The sequence below is a fragment of the Orbicella faveolata genome, unplaced genomic scaffold (genome assembly GCF_042242905.1).
Source record: "Orbicella faveolata isolate gen_17 unplaced genomic scaffold, um_ofav_v1 contig_3, whole genome shotgun sequence".
NCBI lineage: Eukaryota > Metazoa > Cnidaria > Anthozoa > Scleractinia > Merulinidae > Orbicella > Orbicella faveolata.
In genome coordinates, this window is record NW_028301558.1 from 21,123,169 (window position 1) to 21,149,261 (window position 26,093).

Genomic DNA, 26,093 nt, shown 5'->3' on the forward strand with positions numbered 1-26,093 from the left:
CCTTAGAGTTCAACCGGCACTAAGAAAAATGTTGCCGAGCTGCCTTTCAACTGAGTAAAATCCACAATGCCGAGACTTAAACCGACAACAAAATGAACTGCCCATCTCTCAATCGACAATACAGCGATTACCCTGCGCTAGACGTTCTTTTTAAGGGTGGGTGGGTGTGTGTGTGTGTGGGGGGGGGGGGGGGGGGGCGGGGGTGGAGGGGGGTAGGGGTGTCGAACGAAAAAAACCCAGATCCAATTAAACGAACACTGCTAAGTCTATTTCAGAAATCAGGTGATTTTACGGGATTCTCTGCTTTGCAGGGGGGTTCATGTTTGCATTTTAACCTTTCTCTGTTGAATTGATTATTTTACTTTGCAGAATTCTAAATTCTTGAATATTAAAATTACACTTTATGTTTTGCCAAATTATTTTGAATTTATTTAGTATCTTAAAATATACGTATAAACATCGAGGTGGACATGCATTTTTGAGTTTTTTTTTATCTTCCCTCTTTTTCAGAAAAAACATTTTTTCAATTTTCAGCTTAGATTTGTGTTCACCAAACAGCTATTTACATGTTCTTTGTTAGTCTTCAGAATGGTTAAAACTCGGTTATTCAAATCTTGTTCATAAAAATCGCATGCATTTAATAAACCTTCCGTCGTAAAATCCATGCAGTGATATTTCATTTATTTTAAAATTAATTGCAATTTTTTTCCCTTCGACTCAATCAAACTTAAAATAACCCGATTAAAAAAAGACAGCCTGGTATTTTCTTTAATTGCTGTCTGCCAAAATTTCAATTACTTTTTTTTTAGACAGCTTGCAAAGTAAACAAAAATTTGAATTCTCGTTTATCATAATTCCGCTCATTACGAATTTTGCTCTTTGTGTTTTAATTGACTTTCTTTCTTCAAACGCACGGAGGAAATCTAAAGCCGTATGATAGTTGATGATAGTTGATGATAGTTGAATGATTCTCCCCGAATTTTCACCGACTATCATCAACTATCATCAACTATCATGCGCCGTTTGACCAAGGCTTTAATGCCACTGACTACAAAAAAATATATATATTCTTTGGTCTTAATTGAGAAAAACAATTCTGTGTTTTTACCTCGCTTCCTAAAGTGAAGGGAAACCAACAAAAGTCTTCAAAGAATTTTTAGCCATAATTTGGTATACAGAGTTATTTGAAATATTGTTTTTCGATATTTATTTCGCGTCTCTTAAAGAACGGCTGTGGGTAATAAAAATATTGACTTCTCAGCCGTTTAGACATTCAATATCAAACACTGATCGCAAAACCTTTCACAAACTACTTTTAAAATATCTATTTGAAACCCAGATTAATATTATTCAAAACGGAAATCAGTGAATATCGATAAGGAAATGTAATCATGTTGAAATTAAGATGTCAGGATCATTTTATGTACATTTTTTTTCTGGTTTGCCTATATATGGTTAAATCTACTCTTTTCTTCGTTATGAATAATTTTTACACAACAATGTTGAATCCCTCCCGTCATTAGGTACGTGGTTTCTAAGAATGGAACAATTAATCACTCGATGAAATTGAAATTGGCCTTTCAAAAAGTCAGATTTCTCCAATTAACTACGTGCGAAATGTACGGAGACTAGAACAGACAATAATCATTAATTAAGGTGGCAGTTTTCGGTGGCTGTATGATCATGACGTTTTCGCGCAATTGAATCTAAAAAGCTAAAGACTGTACGTAAAGGCTAAAAACTATGCTATGGTGTAGTACACTGAAGGAAATTTTTTAGCCAGAAAACCTCATGGAATAAGTTAAGAATAATAACCATGGCAATCTTTAAAGTGATACAAAGATCTTTATTTTACTGCCCACTATTTTTGTCCTTTGTTGTCTGGTACGCGCGCCTCGATCTCATTCCACTGACTTCGCGTCAAAACGAGGTTGTCTAATGACTTGCTGGTAACAGTATTTGGTACCGGCTGCCTCATTCACAGGTCGGCAATCCGCGCATCACAACAAAGTTGCGTAAATTTAGCGTGGAATACTTCAAGGGGACTTCTTTTCATCGCCAACACAAGTATACCCGCGTAAGACGACGATTCTAAGGTACGGTCAAAAAATTTCGTCCCAACAATAATTAGAAATCTGCCGTTCAACCCTTCAGTTGCTATATTACAAAATGTTTCAATATTTTGTAAAGTAACGTTGTTTACTATTTAGAGCGGGATTTTCTATTACAATTTTCTCTTTGCCGCGAAACCTGCCTTTTCATTGCCTTTTAGCAAACAGGCAAAAGGATTATTGATTTCTTGGCCGCTTCTTTCCGGAGGTCGCTGAAGTAAATCCAGATGAATAAAAGAAAATAAAAAGCGTGAAACAAGTTCGATTCAAGCACCAGGCGGCGCGGACGCCAAACTAAACGCTTTCGCGAAGCCAATTTGCGTTTGCGTTTGAATTAATAGGATGCTTGAAAGAAAATCACCTGGTGATTGTGTGTGATGTGACAAAACTGAAGATGGACTCCCTAACGACTCAGCCGCTTATCGTAGGACATAGCTGGACCTTCGCGATACGAGCAGAGCTTTGTTTTCGATCAATGTGTGTCTTAATTACCATTGGTTCGTTCTGCTGTGTACCTGGAATCCCAGCATGAGTTTTTCCTTTGCTGTACAACGCTTAAATGGATTTTATGTCGTGTATAGCTATTTCAAGTTGTGTCTGTCAGTTCTGTTCATTGATTCGCAGTTTCATAATTCTCGAAAACTGAAATAGTTATTGCCGGTTGAATTTGAGTCTTTGAACTGATGATTCGATCTCATTGCAAAACGAATTTATTGCTTCATAGAGTCAGAGTATAGGTTGCAATGAATTTATTCAATCAGTCTAGCTTGCGGCAGTGTTTTCTTTACCTCCTGAGCACAGATACTGAAAACAATAAAAACGGAAACTTTCAAACCCGCGTCACGCGAAGACTTAAATCTGAAATCTCTGGTTTGTTTTTTCCGCATTGGCTTATTTCTCTTTTTTCTTCTCATCACTAATACTTTGTTTGACCGGGGAATTATCAGAAAATCCTTTTCAAGATTGTTGATTTCGCTGTTGTATTTAAAAGCCGTTTACACTTGTTGTCAAAAAAAAAGTTGCGCTTTAATTAATTTTGCTTCCGTCGTCGCAAAGTAGACTAAATTCCCCGCAAAAATTGCTTAATGAATTTACGCTTTGAAAATGCAAAGAAACTGCGCTCCTACAAATTGCCTTCATTGATCAACTTGCGGCGTCATCAAACATTCGATCTTTTTAATATCTCTGGGCTATATTGAAAACTTTCCAGAGGCGATTTCAGTTTTATTTTTCGCTGATGCAAGATAGCCTCTTGTTTAAGCAATTTTCAGTTTTATTTCAAAAGCCACACGCGGTGTTCAAATTATTCAGCGCGTGTTTTGTTGGGCAGCATGCAGGCGACGATGTTGACATTATGAGAGGGAATTCACGACTGCAGCTGTTTTTGGTGGGCGGCCTCGTCACGGATGTAATAGAAGGGAAATTTTGGAGACTACACCAAGAATATTGCCTCTGACAAACCGCACACGGTCATATAAAGAAAATCCAAGTGGCGAAATAGTCAGGTAGATAAAAACGCAAACCCCAAGATGCGCTTTCTTTTTTGCACGTGCAACGTAAAAATTCAAAATTATAACAGATTGGTATCAAAGCAAAGTACCTACCGACGCGATTGTTGCCCCAGGCAACCATTTACCATGACGTTTATGCAAAAGAGAGTGGTTCTTAACTTACGTTTGACAGTATTAATATCTACTCGCGCCATGAATGAATATCGAAATTATTTCATGCAATAAATGAAAAAGTATCGTATTTTAACATTATGATACAGATAACTAATGATTTCGATTTTGCGGCGATACTTTCGAAATCAACGTCATTCACCCATCTGAAGTATGCGGACTTTTCTAGCATTTTTTTCGCGTAACCTCACTGTTGTGATCTTTCCTTTCTTACCGACATTGAGCCCTTAAGGGAAACCAGGGGAAGCAAAATAGCGGCAAAGAATCTACAAACGCCCACTCAAAACAAAAAAAAATGGTTAGTGTTTCCCTGGTGGTGTTTGAACTTTAAAACTGGACGTTGCCTTAAATTAAAGTTTATAATTAGTACAGACGAGCTTGAGAAGCTTTGTTACATTTTTAACATTAATAGGCTATGAACTAGCAATCTTTATCCCTAAGTATGTCTTCTAAAACAATTACATTATGAGCTATCGATAGTCGACTACGCTACGCGTCCTTGATTGTTCGCTCACAGAAAACTTGGACGCATCCAGTCGTAGTCTAATTTTTAGATGACCATTGCGCGCACTGAATTAGACTTTTAATTCTCTTTACCGATTCTACCCCTGCAAGTTTTGAGAATCTGGAGCTTGATCAAGACAACAGCTGAGACCTCGCCGGGGCTTCCTTTGTGCCTTGACATTTTGCTGGGCGTCTAATTTGTGCTAAGGCTTACTAGATCACATTGAGACGTAATAACAAAAAAATTTTCCAGAAAAGGCCTGACTCACCCAAATCTGGTTCAATGTGACACCAGTCATGAGTGGTATAGTTTCCGTGCCTAGGGAAATCTAAATCTGATGTATACGATGTCTTACAATTAATGTGCGACAATTCAGCTGCCGCACACAAGTTATCACAAAAAAATTATCATATGGACATTTCACCATCAAGTTTTCTAAGAGCAAATGGTAGTTTTACATATGGCTCTTACAATTGTTACTCATGCTGAGAAAACTGTTTGATAAACGGTAAGGCCAATCAATGTGAATTACTCTTTGGCATTTTTCCTGCTCGACTTGCTCTATTGTACTGTGTAGAGACCTTTTTCAGTTTCAGGTTGCATTGATTTGCATTGTTAACGTTTAGGCCGCTTTCGTGGAAGTTTTACTGAAATTATACTCCGGACATAAAGGAAAATATATTTAAGCAATGTTTTGGAAAAAGCAATTTGTCGAAACTATTTGTGAGCGGTCCATCTTAGCTGTCCGCATTGCAAAATTCAGACCGCTCAAGGGACCAATCAAAATTTTCTTTTTCGTCGTGTTTTTACCATGTAATAATAAAACAAATCCTTATTTTCTGCATACAGAAAGCTCAACATTGATGAGTTGCCGGGTCTAGCTTCAGGCATGGCTAAATTAGGATACACTGTTGCGGAAACATTGTTCCTTGTTACGTTTCCGGGATGGCTAAATTAGCGGAAGCAAGCAAAATGTTTTTGCTGCCCGGTGGCTAAACGAGGAAACATTGCATCGGAAAACAAAGGGTCACGCATGCGTGTAATAATAAACTAACTTCCGAAGAAGTCTGAAGAGGCTTCTTTTTTCCTTACAGGGCTTGTTCCCTCATAAATTGTGATCTCAGAATTTTTCATTGCTTTTGCAATCGTTCCTTTTGATACCAGATTTCTCTGACATCTGTGCATCGATTTCACAGTAACCCGCTTCCTTTTTCCCCTTCTTTTGATTCCGTTCCTTTCTTGACCTGCTTGTGGCTCTTCTACTTCGTCTTCGCCGGCAGCCAGTGTTGTATGCTCTCATTTTTAATGAGCAGCACTGGAACTTTTTAACATCGCTTTCTTGCTGGCTAAACTGGGCCTGGGAAACATAGGTTTCGGAGGCGAAATTTGTGTCCGGGGAGCAGAAATGTTTTTGGCCTGAGGAAAAACATTTTCTTGTTTCCAAGCAGCAAAAAGTTGTTTCCACAACGTATGTCTCCCACGCAACTAAACTGGGAAACATTTGCCTCCGAAACAGTGTTTCCGCACGGTGTTTTCTACTTTAGCCAAGACCTGGCTGTAATAAGAAACATTGTTGCGGAAACATTGTTTCTTGTTATGTTTCCGGACTGGCTAACTTAGCGGGAAGCAAACAAAATTTTTTGCAGCCTGGTAGCTGGAAAATTAAGGGTCATACATATGCATATAAACTGACTTCCGAAGAAGTCTTGAATCCGGGAAGCACAAATGTTTTTGACCTGGGGCGAAAACATTTTCTTGTTTCCGAGCAGCAAAAGTTCCCTCTGCAACAATGTTTTCGCAACAATGTTTCTTGATTTAGCCAAGCCCTTTACACCTTGCTGTTTTAACAATGCTATTTCGGGTTTTGGAAGCCATTGTGCTCACGGCTTATTATGACTAATCGCCGGATACGTTAGGTTGATGTTAAGCATGGAGACTTGTAGACTGGGCTCCATAATTTGTGATTCTCAAAAGTTATATCATTATTACAGAGTTCTGGGGAAAAAGAACAACGAGTTAAAAAAGAAACGCTCAATTCGAGCTACCGAGGAGTATAAATAATCTGATAACCCCCTAGAACTCGTAACTTGCTATTGCAATTACGAGTCTAAAGTGGCAGAGTATCACTGTCATCACTAGGGCTAACAACGTATCACAAGATATATCTGTACAGTATCGCGAGGTGTTACAAAGCATGACTACGCGGGAACGGTGACAATATACCACCAGGTATATTGAATAGGTGCTTATATCACAAGGTATCACCCGATGTAAAAAGGTGTGACAATGTATCACAAGGTACCATGAGGTACCTCACGTGTGGGCCCTTGTGACACAGATAGCCCGTGAGCCCTGTTGTTCATTGGAGCCCTTGCGGATTGCGGTCCCTCTTGCGGTGTTTTGTCAGCCCCTTAGGATACCTGGCGAGCCCTTTTTGATGCCTTGTGAGTCCTGTCCTGACAAGTAGGATTGAGATCCTGTGACACAAGCACATTGTGACTGCTGCCCGGAAAACGTGCATTTTATGATCACGATCAGTAGAATGGACCCCTCACAGCCCCAGGGCAAGCTGATTTTTTCACTCCTTCCGAGAGTAACTTCAGCGCGACTTCACGTGACTTCAGCGTCCGCTAGCCTAGTAACCACCCAGGCACTAGGCACTGCGGATTACCGTAATTGAAGGAAAGAAGAATCTTTGAGAATGTCTAATCGTTCAGTAGACGACTGGCGGGCAGGAACAAGATTATGTCACGAAAATCTTTTTGATCTTCTTTAAATTGCTGGATTGTCAGTCGTCTGCGAACGGCACAGATTGGCCTTCGTCCAAAACCTTAGCATGCTTACACCGATTACCTTTAAAATCTCTTTACCTAAAGATACAAATAAGCCGTTTATTGTCTTGTTTTGCCTTGCTGTACTAGTTCAGACTGGTCAAGTACTTTTTTTTTCTGAGGCTTAAAGAGAACATACGACGTTCGGTGGCCGCTTACTTGCTCTAGCCATTTGATTATATTGCAATTTCGTTTCGATACAATCGGGGACAGATTTAGGTTTCCGACTTAAATCGAACTTGATTGCTTGTGCTTCCGTAAAAAGGCGTGAAAACTAATACGCCCAAGTACTTTAAGCGCGGCGCGGAAAATGCCACTTTCCTGACTTGACCTGCTGGAAATTTCTTAGATCTGTGCTGTACGTAAAGATAGGTGTCGATACTTAACCATCCACCCACCCACGTGAGGAAAGTGCAAAGTTTCAAGACAAGTAGTTTCAAAATTGTGAGACGTGGAGACTTCTGAAAATTGCAATTCTCTTTGAAGATCTGTCGCTGTTAAGTTATCACAAGTCCTCAGATTTCATGTATAAGTCAGTTATTAAACGTTCGACGAGAGTTTTTCGTCACCGCGTCTGCAATTTCCGAAATGAGTTAGAACCAGTTGCCGCTGGGAATGATTTGCTTTGCCACGCGTGAAGCTAGTCCCAGCTTGTGAATGAAGTTCACCAGTCGAAAACATTTCCGAGTATTTACACGCGTGAACAAAGCACTCTGTTCAGAGCGCCCTGCGTACAGCTTCAGGTAAGGGGATTTTGATATTTCTCGTTGTGAAATTGTTTAGCGCATCCTTCCGTCAGAATCCGGCTTTTCAGGCTGTTTCCGACGCAATTTTTAATGGGTATTCTTGTATACGCCCGCTTTTGGAGATTGCTGTGTGTGATACAAGCTATGTAGAAGCATTTCAGTCATTCATTCCTTCTTTTTGCAGATGAAGGTTCTAAGCACCGCCGTCACGATGCGTTATCAATTAGGTTATTGAAACAATCGCTATATATGAATGCTTACCGTAATATGGATTTTATCAGGTCTTCTTTCTTCGATTTTGCATTGACTTCATTTGCTTCATCTTCTCGATCTGACCCACACATAGTTCAGTTGTAATCAAATTGACGAATTCATTACAGATTTGCCGACGCAAACATCTTTCAGATCTTCAGAAAGCATTCTCATTTACAGCTTGTTGTAATTGAGATTTGTTGTCTTTTTCCATGCCGCCACGACAGGTTCTCTCGTGTCATGACCCTGATGTAAAGTGAGAACGTGGTACTACTTCCCCCGTAACGTGGTACTTCTTTCGTGACCTCGCGTGATGCCATCGTAACGTGACGCTTCTCTCGTGACCTCGTGTAGCTACAGATAACGTGCCAGACACTCGTTAAGCTTCCCGCGCTTGTTGACAATTTTTTCGTCGCAGGTGGTGTGGATTCAGTTCCGCCCGCCCTTGTCACGCCCAAAATGACTGCTGCACTCGAAACAAAAACAATTTTCGAATTCCGATGATGAGGGAGGCACTCCGGCCTTGTGTCTGTGTATCTGGTCGGTCCCGAATTCCTCAATAAATTTTTATTTCGGTATCATTACACCTACTTCAGAGCCCCTACGTGCGTATGATATTGACGTACATTTTATTTCAATCGCTGAGGCCAAGAGCTGAAACCATTCAGTATGAATTAAAAATTTCCAGTGAAGTTTTTGCTCTGTACACGTTTAATAATTTCTCTTTTTTTTTTCTTAGAATTCTTAATGCACATTAGAGATTTATAAAGTTAGGTTAAATTAATATTTGTTTCTGCCCAGATTTTTAGCCCTGACCAAATAAAATCGTGACGCTGTTTATTTAGGAATGCCGCTAGTTTGGCGGATCCGCGTAGATCTGTGCAAATTGGCACGGCTCGCTTGAAGAATTCAACACGTTTCAGACAAGACGGTAGCTCTTGAAAATCATTAGGTGTGTGTCGGACGCTACCTCCTTCCCCTTGCGGCAAATTTTGCGGTTTCGTTACTGTGAAACCGTTGCCAGCGAGACAATGAAAGCGGGAATTGTTGGGCTCACTCCCACTTTGTAACATGACAAAGTTTTCGCATATTTTTGGACCAAGATGTGTATTTTCAGCAACAAAAACAGCATGCAAGGGCTAGCGTAACCCAGAGGCTCTCTACCGCAAGGAAATATAATATTGTCATAAGTCTATTTTATTACGCCGACGTCGAAAGCGAATGTTTGAGTATTTTGTTTCATCGGTGAAAAAGAAAACTTATTATGCGTTGGGCAGAGGCCAGACTGATCTAAGCTGTTTTGAATTTGCATAGAGGAAATGTGATATTTGCGAAGAGAATAATGAAAACAGTAAATACGAAAATCGAGCGTTGGATATGAGAAGCTAGCTATAATGGTGCAGTAATGGAAAAAAAAAATCATTCACACTTATTTCAGAAAGTGACGAGACTTACGTTGGCTTGGTCTAGGTTTGTGAGAGTCAGTTCCATTCTCAGTTCAGTGTTAAATTCTCCACACATCGTTCAGGCTGTTGGGGTGGTCTCCGCAATGGGGATGGGATAATATTTCCCACCTTTCCGAAATTAAAGCTTAATTTACGCACATTGCTGTAGGGCCAAAGCTTTCAGAAAAACAGCAACAACAACAATAACAACAGCAACTGATACATGTTACAACGAAAGTCATTCATTAAACTTTGGTTCTTGCAACTGAGTTCAAAATTGCTTTGTGATTTAATTTGTTTACGTTTTCCAACAAAACAAAGTTTTAAGGACATAAAATGTCTTTTTTTTGTTGTTGTTATTTTAGAGTCTTGCAGTGTTATTATGAGCTTAAAATGGAATACCGAAGCTATTGTGAGTGACACTGTTCGCATCTGCTGTAGTAATGTTTTCCTTGTTTTAATTCTAGATAGATAGATAGATAATCTTTATTTATCCACGGTACAAAATTCGTCAGCTTTAAAAATACCTAAAAATTTCCTGAGAAGATGGAAACACATTTCCGTGGAAACACTTTTGACAGGATTATGAAATTGTCATCGAAAAGCAAAATCGTCACCCACGCGGTTCAATGGTGGAGTATAAAGTTTCCAAAAGTTGCTTACGTTCCTAAGTTGTTTCATCGTTGTCAACTGAAGTACATGTTTTACAAGTCAGATTTAAAATCAACGCCTCGTTTACTAATACCATTGTTTGAGCTTTAATTTCAAGTTGGGTTTTTCGAAGATAAGCCGTTTAGGTAGAGTTAAATCTATACTGAAGAGAAAGATTCGTGCAATTCAGCCAGGCTGATTTATTGTCGGAAGGGAAGGCTCTTGCATGATTTTAGATCAGTCAAGCACTGCCTATCACTGCCAAGTGGTTCTGAAATCACGCCAAAACTAATAGTTGACTTTCCCAACCTAACTTACAAGTATCTCAAAGTATTATAAGTGAAAGGCATGGCTGAAGAACGCTTTTAATTCTGATTTGTTATAGACACCTGTTGAGCCATCAGCTAGCAACATAGATCATTGTGTGGCAAGCGAACGCCAACATCACTATATTGCGTCTTAATATTAACTACACTCATGACAACTTGAATTATTATATTTTTTTTCAGTCGACATCTTCTCAGTTTTCTTTCCATGACTTCTGACTTCGTTTTCTTACTGTCTAGTCAGTGTATTTTAAATTGATCGGTCCAAAGCCTTTGGTATCGAATGTTCGTTTTATCAGCCTGTTCTCATCTCGAGGACTTCAAGTATTTCCGAGTGCTCGGTGTAGTGTCCACAGCACATGCGATATTTTGTGATATCGGACCAAGTATCAGTGCACGCTGCGGTTGAAAGCTTTTCTTTTAATGACAAATTGCTAAAACAGCTGTTCAGTGCTTCGGTGAGGATTTGAGTAAGTGACCTTTTAATTTTCCTTATCCTGATGGAGTGACCTCTATCCTGGATTTGTCTTTAATATTGCTAATGTTGTCTCAAACCACAATGTAAAGATTTGGGTTTACCGCAGTTATTTATTAAGCATACTGTTATTACGAAGTGTTTAAGAGATAGGCTTGTTCTAGGAAAAATGTATTTGACGTAATTTCTTATCTTTACAAGCGTTATAAGCAGGCTTATAAATGAAGCAACACGAAAAATCGCTTCTTTTTTTTTCAGGGAAGACTTTCAATGCATCTCTGGCGTTAAAGATTTATTCTAAGCTGAACCAGATTATCTCATTGAAAAGCTCCTTAATTTTCTTTGTATCAAAAAGAATAGAAGTGATAATCGTTGTTCAGCTAATGGTGCTAAAACGATCACACACTCACACAAACTGACGCCTATATGACAAGTAGTCTGTAGGCCTGGCTGAACGAAGTGTCTCTCTGACCTTGTGACCTATCCCTGGAAGATTTTGCTCTCGTCTGTTTCTACTCATCTTGCAAACGCTCTCCAAGTCAAGATTTCCAAGTTGTCATTGTTGATACGCGGTGCAACAGAGAAGTTAACAATTTGTAGATAATTTTTCTCTTTAAAGATGCGCGCTTGTGATAAGAGAAGATAGTCTTTAAAAAAAATACCACGATTTGAAAAAAATCGTTAAAAAGTATGTTTCTTTTTTAGTTTTACTGTACAATTATACATAGCACTGTAAAAATTCCTCTTGCTTGAAACTTAAGCGACGAATTCTCTCTATTCGCGCTATAAATGTATCTAAAATACATGTATTGAAAGAATGTTCGGTTCTGTAGCCATGGTCGCAAAACAAATGTTTAGAATTTGTGGTTTTGAAATCCTTCTTCGGACGTGCTGTTTTTTCGTCGTCTTATACAGTCTGTATAGTCTAGAACTGTTGTTTGTTTCTTTAACGTCGTCGTAGTTAAGGCATGGCTGAATTTTGAGACAATAAATTGATACCCAACCCAGCTTTGCGTCGAAATTCAAAGACATCACCGGCGAGGTCATTACAGGCTCGGTGTCTCGGTCTGTTTTTAAAACGACATCTGGCCAGCGCACAGCGATGCATGCACGGTTTTCATAAATATTTATCGCGTTTTTCTGTACGTAAATTTGCTAATTGAGGATACAAGTCTGTGGGCATTTGTTTAATTTTCATCGGCTGCGTCTCGTGCGAATGCAAATGAAGTCAGTGATAACTTATCACGTGACTTGATCGGAGACCATGATGTGTGGGTATATGTGTGCTAATCGGAAGATTGTATTCTTTGTAGGGAGAAATACTCGCGCTTCCGTACCTAGGATATCCTTGAACACAACGTGAAAACTGACACTCCTTATCCACGCGACGAAAGTCATTCCTAAATTCCATAGTAGAACTGCGGGACTTCAATGAACTCATGTTAAAAACGTGAAAGTGAAATAGAAGCGAGCGAACTACAGACAACCGCCATCATGGGCGACAACGCGGACAGCGAAGGGAACTTAATTCATTTGATATTGAACGACATAAAGGTGGGAATCGTGAATTATTCTTGAAAACGTTTTAGTTTGTAATTTTTCTAGTCATTTTTAGAGCTAATTTCTTTCTCTTTCCTTCAGGCCAGTGCCCCGGTGTGGGAAGATTTCGTAGGCAAAGCGAGTAAACTACATTCGGCGCTAAAGTACGTCGCGAATAATTGGAGTCTGATTTTCTATAATTTACGCGTTGATAATTTAGTTTTTGACCGAAGATAAGAGAACAGAAAAGCTAATTTATTTCAAATTTTACTTGTCCAGGACAACAGTTATCGCAGCGGATGCATTTTTGGACGCTTTTCAGCGCGTCGCCGATGCTGCGAACTCGTCACGAGGTGAGTGTACAACGTATTTCACGGCACTTTTCCATTTTGCCGCGTAAGCCTCACTCAACTTTTATTTGCTTTGGTACCGCAGTTGTTTAGCAAAACACAGAACTGAGCCAATATTTTACGAACCAGACAAACTCGAAATTTTCAAAGATAAGCTTAAATGTGGCAGGGGCCAAAAGCACATGTTTTCGTTTTTCGTCACTCCGCGGTTTTAATTTCAGCGGGTCAGGACTTCAGCTTGGTATTTTTAGTTGTTGTTTATTTAAGGGTTACCTTTTGCGGGAGAATTTTGAGTCGTACTTTGGCAAGGGAATGTTTTTCTCTCACGAAAGAACAAACAGAGAGTAACAGGCGCGCATGTACCATCAACCTTTGATCGAGTTTTCAGTCAAGTCTTCAACGTCAATGTAAGACGAAAATGTGATCGACACGGGAATTTACAAAGCAGTTTGATATTGTTGTTAAATCAAGGCAAAGCGGCGGTGTTTACTAAAATATTATTTGTAGATTTTATTTAATGACTGGCCACTACAGGTTTTTTCGTTAAACTTGCATGCAACTAAACTTTTCGTACTTCGGAAGAGCAGAACCGATCGAAGCCAAGTCTCGAATGTGGCACAGCATTCGCGAGCTTCGATCGACAGTTTACGCGCACAACGCGGTCTTTGTTGTAATCTAAAACTTTTACTGCGACGTTTCAACTCAGTGTTTGACATGAACCAGCTAACTTCGTTAGAAATGGTCTCTTTGAAATGCCATTCCTGTTTCTAGACTTTAGCGCCACTTTCTCTCGTACTTGTCTAGCAGGTCTTTACACTGTTCGTTGTCCGTTAACAATTTTGGCGCTAAAGAAATTGCATTTTACCGCGTAATTCGGTTTTGTTCAATTCAAATTTAGCTTACTGTAGTTTGATCGGTTCGTAGAAAAATCTTCTTTTGCTTTTGTTATTTCTTCAGTCCTGAAATCGTTCGTTTGTTTTTTACTTTGCTTTTGAACTCAGTTGTGATTTTTTTTTTCCATCTTATCTCTTCCTATCGAATTTGCGGTTTGGTTTCGTTGCATCAATTCCGGTCTTATTTATATTTTCGCGCCACCTGTTTTGTACAAAACTCGAATTTCTGGGTGCTAATTGAGTACATAGAGTCGCGGAAATCCCCTTGTGATGGAAATTTTCAACAGCATTTGATGAAGTTCATATTGGAACCATTTCACTACCGTAAAATGGGTTAAATTTAAGAAAAAATCTTCAAATGAATAGTATCACTTCAACAAGACCCAGAAGTTGACCGCTAGATATATGACAAGAAAACCCGATAGACTGAAGTCTTTACTGTCCACTATCATGTTCCAAAGCTGACCTGTGAAGTAACTTCCGTGTTTTAGCCACTGCACTGTACCAGTTTTTTAAGTATTATTTTTTGTGCCAGAATAACATGAAAATTTTAAGATTCAATTATTACATTGCCACAAATTTCCACTTATAAATTGAATTTGTGTAACAATTCACCAATCTCCTCTAGTTGTAGAAACGGTCAATTTGTTATAGAGAATTCTGGAAGTAAAGATCATTTTTCTGGATGTATTTCAAAAAATGTCAAAATTGTTGTACTCCTTTACTTTATGCCAAAGTTTTGTTATAAATTTTGATATGTTGTTTACCACTAACTCTTTTCCCTGCACATCGCCTTGTGTCAAGTTATGTTAACAGTTACTAGAAGTAATTAGTTTAACAGATTTGTAAGATTCTGCACATGTGTGTTTGGTCATTGTAGAGTATGGAGGTACCTCGAAACAATTTATAAAGGTGCAGCTATTGAAACCTCTTCATGACTGACTTTCTGAAGCGATTTTAATGGAATGGATTTTTGCCAAACATAAGATAATTACAGGGTGTCTTGTGTTCTACTTTGTGAAAATTAATTCTGCTGTGTATCCCACAGGGCAATGGTTTAATTTAACATGTTACGTGTGCTGTAAAGTATTTGATGTAAAGAATTTTATATACAGTGTAGGGAACCTATTTGACTAGCAGTTCAGAATTTTAGTAGATATGCACATAAACTGAAAGTAATCCAATTTTGTAAGATGTAAGGAAATGCCTGCATAACTGGCCAATGAGGCACTAAAAGTCTGCATGCTGGCATCCTACGGACTCCCACTTTTTAAAGAAAATTGTTTAATTTTTCATGTTTCTTTATAAATTGTTCATTTGAGCAGACCCTATAGCTCATTTTGGACACCCACATTTGAAATCCTAGCTAAAAGCCTGTCTTGTGCAACCAGAAGCATATCACCTATGCTTCTGGTACAACTACAAGGACATTTTTTTTAGAAATACAACTTTCATTGAATATCTTAACCAAGGTTTTTAATGCAGAAACATTCCTTTACTATTTCTTTCTGCATTACTTCTTCGCTTTCCCCAACTGCACCTGGCACACTGGCTAGTTGCTGGTACAACATTTGTCAAGCATAATTTGTCACATATTTTTGCAAGAGAGATTCATTATTTCATTTGTTAATATTATAAACAGCTGTGGCATTGTTTATGTGAGCAACCCGACGGCGTTTTATTGTGCTTAAACTGTGTGCAAGTTATGTGTATGAAGCAGTGCCTTTCAAGTGAATTAGACACTGCATAGTTCTATTTGAAAGTTTTTTTGAACCCCAGCGTTTGAACCCCCAATCCAAAACCACATGCAAAATAAGGTATGGTTACAACATTTGATGGCTACATATGTCACTTTATTGGCCATTTGTTTTCCATGACAACGTACCACTTACAATCAATGAAACTGGGTAATTTGTTACCTAGAGTTAGCAGACTGAGGTAGCTCCTACAACTTTCTGCCTTATTTTCATATGCCTGTGTTCAATTGTGGAAGGACTTTGTAAAGGTGTTGTATTTCTTCCTATTGCATCATTAAAAAGCATTAATTTTTGCTGAACATGCTTAAATTGGAAAAATTATGTCAAAACATAATCTTATCTTTTCTTCGTGGAATTTTCACAATAGCAATTAAAACCAGGCCCTTGCTTGTTTTGTCTTTATATAACAACAAGGAAAGCAGACCTCATATTATTTTTTTTTTACCATGCCAGTGCTTAAATAAACATGTGGTTAATTACCTACTGGCTAATGTATTTGTACCTTTATTAATCAATTTATGTTTTTTGAAAGACATACATAATTGCATTGGAATGCTTGTCCACTTTTAAACTGCATTGATTGGCCCTGATTTTTGTTATCTTTTCCATGTGTGGGATTATTTTGCTAAGTTAAATACCTCTACTTCCTTTAGATAAATCCCAAGTTTATGAAGTCATCAATTAACTTTGAACACCTTCCATCCAAGAGTGTTTTTAATTTTATTGATGTGAGAAAAAGAGTGTGGGAAAATTATTGTTGACAAAGTATATTTACTAGAATTTTCTTGTGTCTCAATGAATATTTTTAATTAACATTTATGTGGTGATTAAATCTGAAAACTTTAGACCTCGACAGACATTTATAATGTAATAACAAAGGTAGCAAATGAGCAAGCATTCTAGGACATGAACATCTGTAAAGTAACTTTTTTCATTCTATCCAACTCATTACCCATATAAGAATGTCATTAACATGTAATCTTGGTTGAAAACCTTCCATGAGGTGATTGATATAAATTTGCTATCTTGCATTTGCTATCTTGCATTTGCTATCTTGTGTGTATTGCATCTTCAAGTGAAAGCAACTGACAACATTATAATTCTGTTGTATCACACAACTTGAAGAAAACTTTTGCTATGTGAACATGACATAACCAAACAGGAAGGAAAAATGAGAGGATGGTGCCGGCCTGTCACACAAGAAATAATATTTATTCTTTTGTATTGTGTTAAAGACAAAGACTGTCATTGTAGAAATATGTCTTTGTTCCCGTTACTCCTATCAATGGATTTAGAATCTTGTTTTAATGCTATGCTGGTGCATTCCTTTCTGGTCAAATGATTCATAATACCTATCTTATCATCAATGAATTATTGTTGTCAGTCTAATAATATTATGAATTTTTTAAAGAATGAACAAGTCTGTCACGTAAATTGTTTTAGAATTTGACTTTGTGTGATGTTTGAATAGACAGCATGAATTTGCTATAGATAATACCCTGTGTTATACCTTTTGTCTCGCAGCTCTATATAATTTTATCTTATGTAGTAATGAAGGGTGTGAAAGACTGTCCACTTTATATTCTAATCAGTCTTGTGTGGCCTGGGTTAGCAAATCCTATTGTTTCAGCTTTGGATTTCCTATGTTTAACACTTGAGTATTTTGTCCGTCATTAGTTTCTACATTGAAAGTTTAATCTTGTTTTGTAGATGAATAATGGTTAAATGCATAACAGCAAAGTATATTTTTGGCCCCTTTTTAGACTAAAATAGATTTTCTTCTTGAGCTAAGAGGGTTATCAATCACACACAGTTGACAGCATGTGGCTGATTGATGCATATCATAGGACATATCTCATGGATTATTTATGCCACCTTTTTTTTATCTCAATCCAGGGGATACTCATGCTATGTAAGTGTATTCATCAGGAGGGCAACTGGTTTTTACAAGCAGCCAAAGCTTTTAGAAATGAACTTCTTTATAAATTAGAAAGCCTTTCCTCTAGATGTTCAAACCAGATGGGCAAAATCATCCTCACAGCCACTCAATTTGCTGGGGCCAGACCCTGTCAGAGAAATGTCTGCTTATGACAGGATACAAGGGGAAACAATAGCCCCTCATTTTGGACTTATTCTTGCTATAAAATGTTACTGCCATTCACATTGCAGAGTACTAGGCAGATGCTCGTAATGTACAAAGAACATTTCTGAGCGAAATTAAATTAACTGATAAACCTTCAGTTATACCTGTAGTCATTGAAATTGCTGATGTATAATGTTACACGTTATTTGGATTGGAGAGTAAAGTACTGAAAGGAAACATGATCACATGTAACATTATACCCCACAGTGGTAAATTAAATTAACATCTATGTAGAGTGCTGGAATCCAGCTTATGGCCTTGAACTTTTTGGACCTTTTTAAGATCCCCTTACCCGCACAATATTTTTGAAACAGAACCCTAGCTTTCATTTAAAAAAAAAAAAAAAGAACTATCACGAAAAAAAAAAGTAAGTCGCACAAAAATACTACCTATGTACTATCATGTTAATAGTGAAACAGTAGATTTATATACGCAGTCTGTCTTCGATGTAGACCTACTCATGTTATGCATATTTGTATATCAGGTCATGTTTGACTGTTATTTATTCATTTATTCATTCATTCATTCATTTATTTATTTATTTATATATTTATTTATTTATTTATGTATTTATTTATTTATTTATTCATTCATTCATTCATTCATTTCTCAGGATGCTGCAAAGACATAGGAGGATCTCTCACCAAGATGGTGATAAGGCACCGTAGCATGGATAGTAAACTGAAAGGATTGGCTGGGTAAGTTCTTTTTTAATTGAACACGCTGCTTGAACACACCACATAGACAGTCTTGTAAATGTTACTTAGACCATGGATTGGATGCATCTAAGCAATACAATTGACTCTTGATAACTCAAACCTTCAAGAGAAATTGAAACAGGTTCAAGTTATGCGGAGTTCGAGTCATCGGTAGTTGACAACAGATAACCAGAAATGAGGGAAAAAATAGTGTTTGCTGTATTTCTATTCAAACAGCGAACATTTTATTCACATTTAATTATAGAGACGTTGAGTGAAAATGGAACAATATAAAATATTTATATTTCTCAACATACATGAAACTGAACAAAGAAAATTAAAGCAGCAGAGTACTGCTTATTTTGACTTATGATGTATTGACAAACATGGGTCAAGTTATCGAGGGTAAAATTATATTGAAAATAACCTGAAGGGAAACTAAAATTGCTTCAAGAGAGCAGAAGGTGCCAATTATCAAGTGTTTGAGTTACCAAGGGTAAAATTACAGTAAATGTACATGTATGAGGGAAATCCAAGGGAAATTGATTTTGGTTCGAGTTAGCACAACGTTCGAGTTGGCAAGGGTTCAAGCTATTAGGAGTCCACTGAAGTTTTAAACCTTAAAACCTAATTTCTGATTAAAAATGACAAGACCTGCAGGGAACCTACAGGGTGCCAGATAAAATTCAAAGGCAAGTTGGTATTAAGCTACGGACAAGAGTCAATACACGTAGATACAGCTGACCTTGCCTAAACCTCAGAAGTTCTCCATGAATGTGTCAAGTCAGATTGTTTTTGAGCTGAGACCCCTCTGTTAACTTGGGCACTGCACACTACTGAACCAGGAAATCACCACATTTTTGTTTTTAAAGAAACCTAATAATGAGCAATACAGTAAAAGAGTATAGTACAATTCAAGTTTCAAGCAATGAAAGTAATGCAAGTTTAAAGCCATAATGATATATGTGAAGCGAATTTGTGACATTTTTTGCCCATGATTATTGTTTTAATGCTTGATTTGTGGATTGTTCAGGTTACTGTGTGAAGCCCTGATCTTTCCTCTTCAAGAGAGGTTGGATGATTGGAAAAAGTCTGTTATACAAATGGACAAAGATCATGCAAAAGGTATCAAGTTGGAAAAATTGTTTGATAACAAGAATTTATTTCCTGTTGAAAGCTGCTGTTGATCCTGAGGTTGAAAACATATCAAATCTTTAAAAGTGTGTCCACATGTTAATTCAATTAAAGTCTAAAATATGACTTGTGTATCATTTTGTGTAGTTGATATTTTTTATATTTGTCAAATTTTCTTTGTTATGCTGCTGTATGTCATCTGTCTTAGATGCTGCAGTGCGAGTCTTTGAGGGCATGTGTATGAAAAAATACAGAAAAGTGCATTTAAGTTTACAATAATTCTGTAGAAAAAGAAAATTGTTGTGTTAATCCATCAACACAATGGAAGGATATGTACACTTTTTGTACCCTACTAGTTTCTGGTAGATATTTGGGGTTACAATATTAATTTTTTGTTGTGTCAGAATACAAGAAAGCCAAACAGGATTTGAAAAAGGCTACAGCAGAAACAAACAAGTGGCAAAAGAAGGTTAAAAAAGGTGAGTTAGGTGAGCATAATAAATATTTATTACACTTGAAAATCAATCTAATGTATTTACAGCGTGATCCCAGCTGTGTATGTTACATCCTTAATGCTACCAATCACCCTGTCATAAAGTCACTGGAAACTATATCCCACTTGTATCATTGTTTTGTGGAAGAGAACTTTTTCCAGCACTCTGAGCTAGAGTTGCTGTGTTTACAGTGGTTACATTTTAGAGTTATGCCTCGAGACTTGATTGTTACCAAGTAGGAGACATGTTTAGTTATACAGTTTATTATGATAAGTGTTGACAATGATTCTATATTCTTTGTTCTCCCAGGAAAGTCAGAACACCAAGAAAAACTTGATGCAGCCTTGAAGGTGCGTATCACTTTGAAATAGAAAAAAGTATTCACAAGTTTCCCCTGTTGTTATATGTTGGGAAATATTGCAACAGGCATTGGAGAAATTGTTGGTTGCAATTTGTTGGTTTGTTTTTCTTTGCTGGAGCACTGTCTTTTATCTGCACTAGCTATGCACCTTGCAGACGTTTGTGCCACCACTTTCTCCGTTGCCTGCTGGAATGCCCATGCAATCTTTTTATGCTGGAAACCTGTGGGTCAATCAGAATTGTTGTAGCATTTGTCCTGATATTGAAATTCACTGCTCGTGACTGCTACTCATTTCTCCAAGTGTTACAAACTACTTTGTATACATCACTAGATTCATAACACTTCTCTTCAGTTTAGTTTTGTTCACTATTTTTCTGATTTGCTGGTATATCTTTGCAATTGATGTTATTTTTTGATGTGTAAACTCTGTGACTGTATCTTGCAGCAAGCAAGTGCTCAGCAAGCAGCATTTGAAGAGCAGGAGAAGCGTTATCTCAGAAAAGTGTTGGTGGAAGAGAGAACTAGATATTGTCTGTTAGCTTCTTGTTTTAGACCAGTTGTGGTAAGTCTCATCAGGATGTTTTACTCGTTATTGTCGGTTCAGATAATCATCAATGTTTCCACACGCTCTGATACGTTTCAAGTCAAGTCAACTACAAATAGTTATATAGAGCTGTGGCTTCAAGTCAATAATATCAGGTTGTATTTTAGTGTCTCTCTTAAGTATATGTGGGATAAATAAACTGCTCATCTCCTTTGCCATTCCCTGCACTGAAGCTGGGATTCGTCTCTCCTCACTCCTCGCATTTCATACTTTCCTAAGGCAACTTAAGTTAGCTGCCGTCCATGATTTATTATTTCTTTTCTGTAAAATGTGGCGGTTATTTCTTATTTGAAGAACTGCAACTTTTTGAATGGCTATCTAGCGTTCTAAATTATTTAGCCTTTGTTACTTTAGTATTGTTCTGATCATTGCAATGAGTTTAACCTAGATTCTTTTTCACGTGGTTTTAGGAGCACGAGATTTCTATGTTGGGAGAAATTGAACACCTGCAGTCAGTTCTTGCAGACATCATCAAGCAGACAATTAGTCCATCCACGCTGCCACTGGCTGGAGAGGACCTAGTGCGAGACTTCAGACTGTCTGATCATCATAACTACGATGACCAGGTTGGTGAAAACACAATTCAACTTACTGACTAAGGAGCTTGAAATGAACTTTACACTACGAAACGTGAACCTCGGCCCTATGACTTGTTTATTTCATCACGTCTGCCGAGTGACGCCTGAGACTGGGCACGAGAAATGCTATTTTGATGACGCACCTCCCCAGAGATCCATTTAGCTTGCCTTCCCTGATTGGTTTTTATTTGCGCGTAAAGCAATAGTTTCCACAGAGTTTCTGATTAGAGTGAAAAAACAAAACACAGTGTTCAACTTTGATAAACGCGGTTTTGAGCTGCTCATAGCTTGTGCAATAGATAAGTGAGGTATCGGTTTTTGTGCGCAACTGAGTATTACATGGAAGTCTGTACGATGTGTATTTTAATAATAAGTATTATTAATTATTAAAGAAACTGCTAGGCGTCACGGCGGGCAAGTAAAACACTTAGCTATTCATCAAGTTAAAGTTGATGACGGTAAATTAACCGCCTTGGCGAGTTCGTAAGACTGACGTTTCGTCAGAGCAAAGTGTGCAATCAAGTCTGTTTTCAACACCCCATATTGTCCAACCCATAAATAGTGAAAGAAGTGATCTCCTTTGGGTAACTGAATGATTTGTTTGCTTGTTTGTTTGTTTGTTTGTTTGTTGCTATTTGCAGTCTCCACCGCCGAGTCCAACGACCACATTGACCAGAGCCACCAGTCCACAGCATACAGGCCGCGACCCTCCTACCACCCCACCGCCTCCACCCCCGTCAGAAACGGACCCTTATTTCAATGCATTCAGTCGACATTACTCGTTCTCCGTGAAACACAGTCACACGCGAAACAAGCTTACGGGATCCGTCACACCCTCCACTTCTCCCAAGAAAGTACCCCCGCCCCGCATCTGCTCCCGTTCCACGAGCTTTAGCGTGTCTTCCACCTCGTCCCAGTCATCAATGTCGTCTCTAGGATCGTCAATAGGATCGCCGTCAGTAGAGAGCTTTCCTAAGCCTCCAACCCCGCTGCTCTCGCCTGGTTACTCAGGAGACTTGCAAGTCGAAATGCCACCTCCTCCCCCCTTCCCTGGGGCAGTGTCTGCCTTACCTCATCCAGGTGAGTAGTAAATGTTCCCTTTTCAATCGGAGAAACGAATACCGTTTCGGCAAGTCTTCGGTAGGGCAATGTCAAAGTTTCCGATTAGGTTTTGGTCAGTAAGGACGTTGAACTTGTAATCAGGACGTCTGGGGTTCAAGTCTTTGCCTTTGACCTCTAGATGGACTTGGAGCATAGTAGGTTCCGAGTAATCTCTTCAGCTTCGCTTATAGCCAGCTAGTTGGGCTTCAGACTGTACAACCGGTTGAGAAGAAGTTTACCTTCAGTTTGCACTAAGCTAGGCTTGGGGCTTGGACTGTGGGCGGGGAGACGACTGGCATTTGAAATTAAGTTGTCGCTTTGCTTTCTTCAGCTTGCACATTGTTCAGTCGGCATTTCCATTCCCCTTTAGGCTAAAGCGTCTGGCCTCATAACCCCTGCTGAATCTCGAGAGAAAAACAGACTGCCAGCAGTCTAGTCGGAGTTTTAATACACTGACAGTTCACATGACCAGACGTTCTTTTACACATTCTTGTAAGAACTTGGCAACGTACTAGCAGTATCTCATATGTGTTTGTGTAATCCTTTACACAGGTGACAGAACGTCGTGGACAACATCTACAGACTCTGGTTGCTATTCCTCTTCCTCAGGGGAGAGGTCACCTTCTGCCTCGCTTGCACAAGTTTACCTTCCTTCCTCCATAGCGGAACACCCGCGAGAGGACGCGTCAGGACACTACCCTCACGGGCCTCAATATGCCACGCCTTACGCTGTCAGTAACACGCGTACACGCTGCATGAGTGAGTCCGCGTCTGCCATGTCTCCGTACCAGTACGGTATGGCTCATCGAAGAAGCGACAGCGAGACGTCTTCACAGAGCAGCTACTCGGGTAATGGAGACGCCCAGATTGGCGGATTAAATAGCAGTGATTCGGGCTATTTCAGTTACGGTGGGCAACATCATCGCTCGAATCCTGAAAATATTCAAGAAAATTCCGGCGGGTGGACACCGCAACAGAAAGCAAAAGCCATGTACAACAGAAGCCAGAGTGTATCAGGACGGCCTTCCGCAGCCCAACAGGCACAGCTTGCGGCGCTAGCAAGTCACGCTGCGCGAAGCAGAAGTGCACCTATGCCTCCTGCGAGGAAGTCTTCGGTACCACCCCCCTGTCCAGAGAGAAGGACAGGGCTCTCTGATGGAGAATTATACAAGGAAGAGGGACAGGAGCAGGGAGGAGGTGCGTACTCTGATGACGAGGGATTAAGTATGTTGCAGAAACAGATTCGACGACAGAAACAGTTAATTCAAGCTAAAGCAAAAGAGAAGGATCACTCTTGATATCTGTGAAGCTGAATAATTTCGCGAGGAGCCATTCTGTGCACCATTACAGCTAAGGAGTCCAGTTTATTCTCCCATCGGTTAAATTTTAATGGTTCAAGTCAAAGGTGTTATATGTCGCGATATGGGAAACACAGAGTCAAACTCGACAAATTGAACAGGCTGTGAGAACCACTGGTTAGATATTACATGACATACGATAGCGTGTATGCTGTCAGCGCTAAGTAATCTGTTGGTTTAGATACCAAAGGGGTACATCGACGTTTGAAAGTAAAAGGCCATATTGATTACTTATAAGAATTATTGCCGAGAACTGTCATCGCAAAAAAGGTTTTGTAATATTTAAAAAAATGTGCAGCGTGTTTTCCAAGATAATGAGGTTAAAATAGTTTAATATACTTCTATTGAAATAGCTGTAGAACTTTTGTAACGCATACGATGATGCGTTCACGTTTTAAAATTTCTAATATATGCTGAGAGTAGAGTATAGGCTGTGAAAACCAGAGCTAAAAATAGTCTTGCCGAGTATTTATATCATGGTCTAGTACTGTGTGCACATTCGCTTGGCTTCAAATCTCAATTATTTTCCAAAACTCACGTTGTCTTCTTTTGTTTGGTAAATTCATTAGATCGTGTTTAAGTGATTTGATACCAAACCGGCAATTGACTTGTCAGTTTTGGTTAGTTTTTTAGTAACTCCTTTTTTTAGTTCCTGAAGTTTCTCAATACGGGGATTAGCAAGGCAGCTGGTGCTGTCCCAGTTGCGCTGTCCCAGTTGCGCGATATGGAAACCTTGTATCGAGGGTACGAGTGACTGGCTCGACACTGTCACTGCTGGTCAGCGGCAGTAGCGAAAGTGCAGGCGCTTTCCGTCGTTGAAAGTCTCGTGCCCTCTTTACCTGATTTACACTTGTTCGGTGTTTTTTTTAATTGTTTGAAGCCTCGCAAACTCCTACGGGTAACATAAACTTTTGTTATCCAGATGTAGTGTTTAAAAATCATTTAACCGTAATTCTATACGATACGCCCACCAGAAATGGCGTAAGCTGTAAATTAGCAAAGAAAATTGATATTCTTCGTATATCACGCTGTTGTAGTTAGCTTTAATGTTATTATAATCATTCATAGTTTATTTCTGGAACTGGCTGGAAAGAAATCCCAACAGTGTTGAAGATATTCAAAATGGGGAGTATTGGCCGTGTGACTGTCTCTGATAAATTGTAGGCATCTATGGATGAAGTATACCCTTATACACTCTCTGCTTCTTGCCCAGGGGCCCGTTTCTCGAAGGTCCCGAAAATATTTTGCACCGGGAAAGCCATAGCAAAGTCTCGAACCTTACGATTACAGAGCTGTTTTAGTCACATATTCTTAATATGAACAGAGGTTCCCTTCATACAAGAAGTTTCAGGCGTATACACTTCTCCGTTTTTAGCTACAGATGAACTAAAAATGGTTTTACGGGCCCGAAAGGTTTCCGTGGCTTACGAGAAACGGGCCCCAGGGCACTTTTCCCTTTTAAGTTTAAGGGAGAACTCTCCTGGAGTCGAGATTATAATTTTGTTTTGTAGCCTGGCCCTTTCTGTTGTACGTGTTCACCATAATTAGTTCAGGTAATAAACGGTTGTGAGCAACTAGTTCTCTTGTTTAGCTCTGAATGCACGTGACTACAAAACGTTCACTTGTGCAATTTTAGCAGTTCAGATAACTTTGAGATTATGATGATGTACTGGTATTGAAATTAAACGAAACCCTGTTGAATTACAAGCAGTAAATGATGGCTTTATTTGTATTGTGTACTGCCAAATGGAGCGAGCTTTGAACAGAACGGACGAAATTTTAGTGGATATACTCATAAAGAAGTTTCAAACTACCCTCAGTTTTGGAATGGACTGGGCAAAATGGAATCTCTCGTCAGCTACCACTAGTACTTTGCATGCTAACCCCGGCAGCACGTAAGTAAACGATGTAGGAGGACAGTTTGCGAAGCTGTATTGAAATGGGTGTAAACCAATACGAATCCCGCGTGAGGTAATATCCCTTTGAATTCGATTTCTGAACTCAATCTGGGAAAATGACTTGGCAAGAGATGGGAGGGGATGCTAGGAACCACGTAAAC

At 38.9% G+C, this 26,093-nt stretch overlaps 2 protein-coding genes across 6 annotated transcripts in view; one reads left to right on the top strand and one right to left on the bottom strand.

Annotated features, from left to right (window-relative positions):
- LOC110054859 (uncharacterized) overlaps nucleotides 1-8,364 on the bottom strand; it is a 21,637-nt gene extending 13,273 nt beyond the window's left edge. Inside the window, exon 1 of the mRNA XM_020761226.2 lies at nucleotides 8,137-8,364. The gene's annotated coding sequence lies outside the window, so the exon portion shown is untranslated. The remainder of the gene's footprint in view (nucleotides 1-8,136) is intronic.
- LOC110054850 (uncharacterized) lies at nucleotides 1,950-25,749 on the top strand. 5 transcript variants are annotated; one of them, XM_020761207.2, is made up of 12 exons: nucleotides 1,950-2,096; nucleotides 12,338-12,578; nucleotides 12,666-12,727; nucleotides 12,843-12,916; nucleotides 18,320-18,404; nucleotides 19,438-19,529; nucleotides 19,943-20,026; nucleotides 20,342-20,382; nucleotides 20,839-20,955; nucleotides 21,408-21,563; nucleotides 22,217-22,655; nucleotides 23,229-25,749. In XM_020761207.2, the coding sequence occupies exons 2-12, from the start codon at nucleotides 12,519-12,521 to the stop codon at nucleotides 23,972-23,974; spliced, it is 1,956 nt and encodes a 651-aa protein (XP_020616866.2). In that variant the 5' UTR covers nucleotides 1,950-2,096; nucleotides 12,338-12,518; the 3' UTR covers nucleotides 23,975-25,749. The 5 variants fall into 5 exon arrangements, with proteins under 5 accessions (XP_020616866.2, XP_089154440.1, XP_020616867.2 ...); XM_089298314.1 differs by lacking the exon at nucleotides 1,950-2,096 and adding an exon at nucleotides 7,725-7,872; XM_020761208.2 differs by lacking the exon at nucleotides 1,950-2,096 and adding an exon at nucleotides 12,041-12,166.
- The last annotated feature ends 344 nt before the right edge of the window (nucleotides 25,750-26,093 follow it).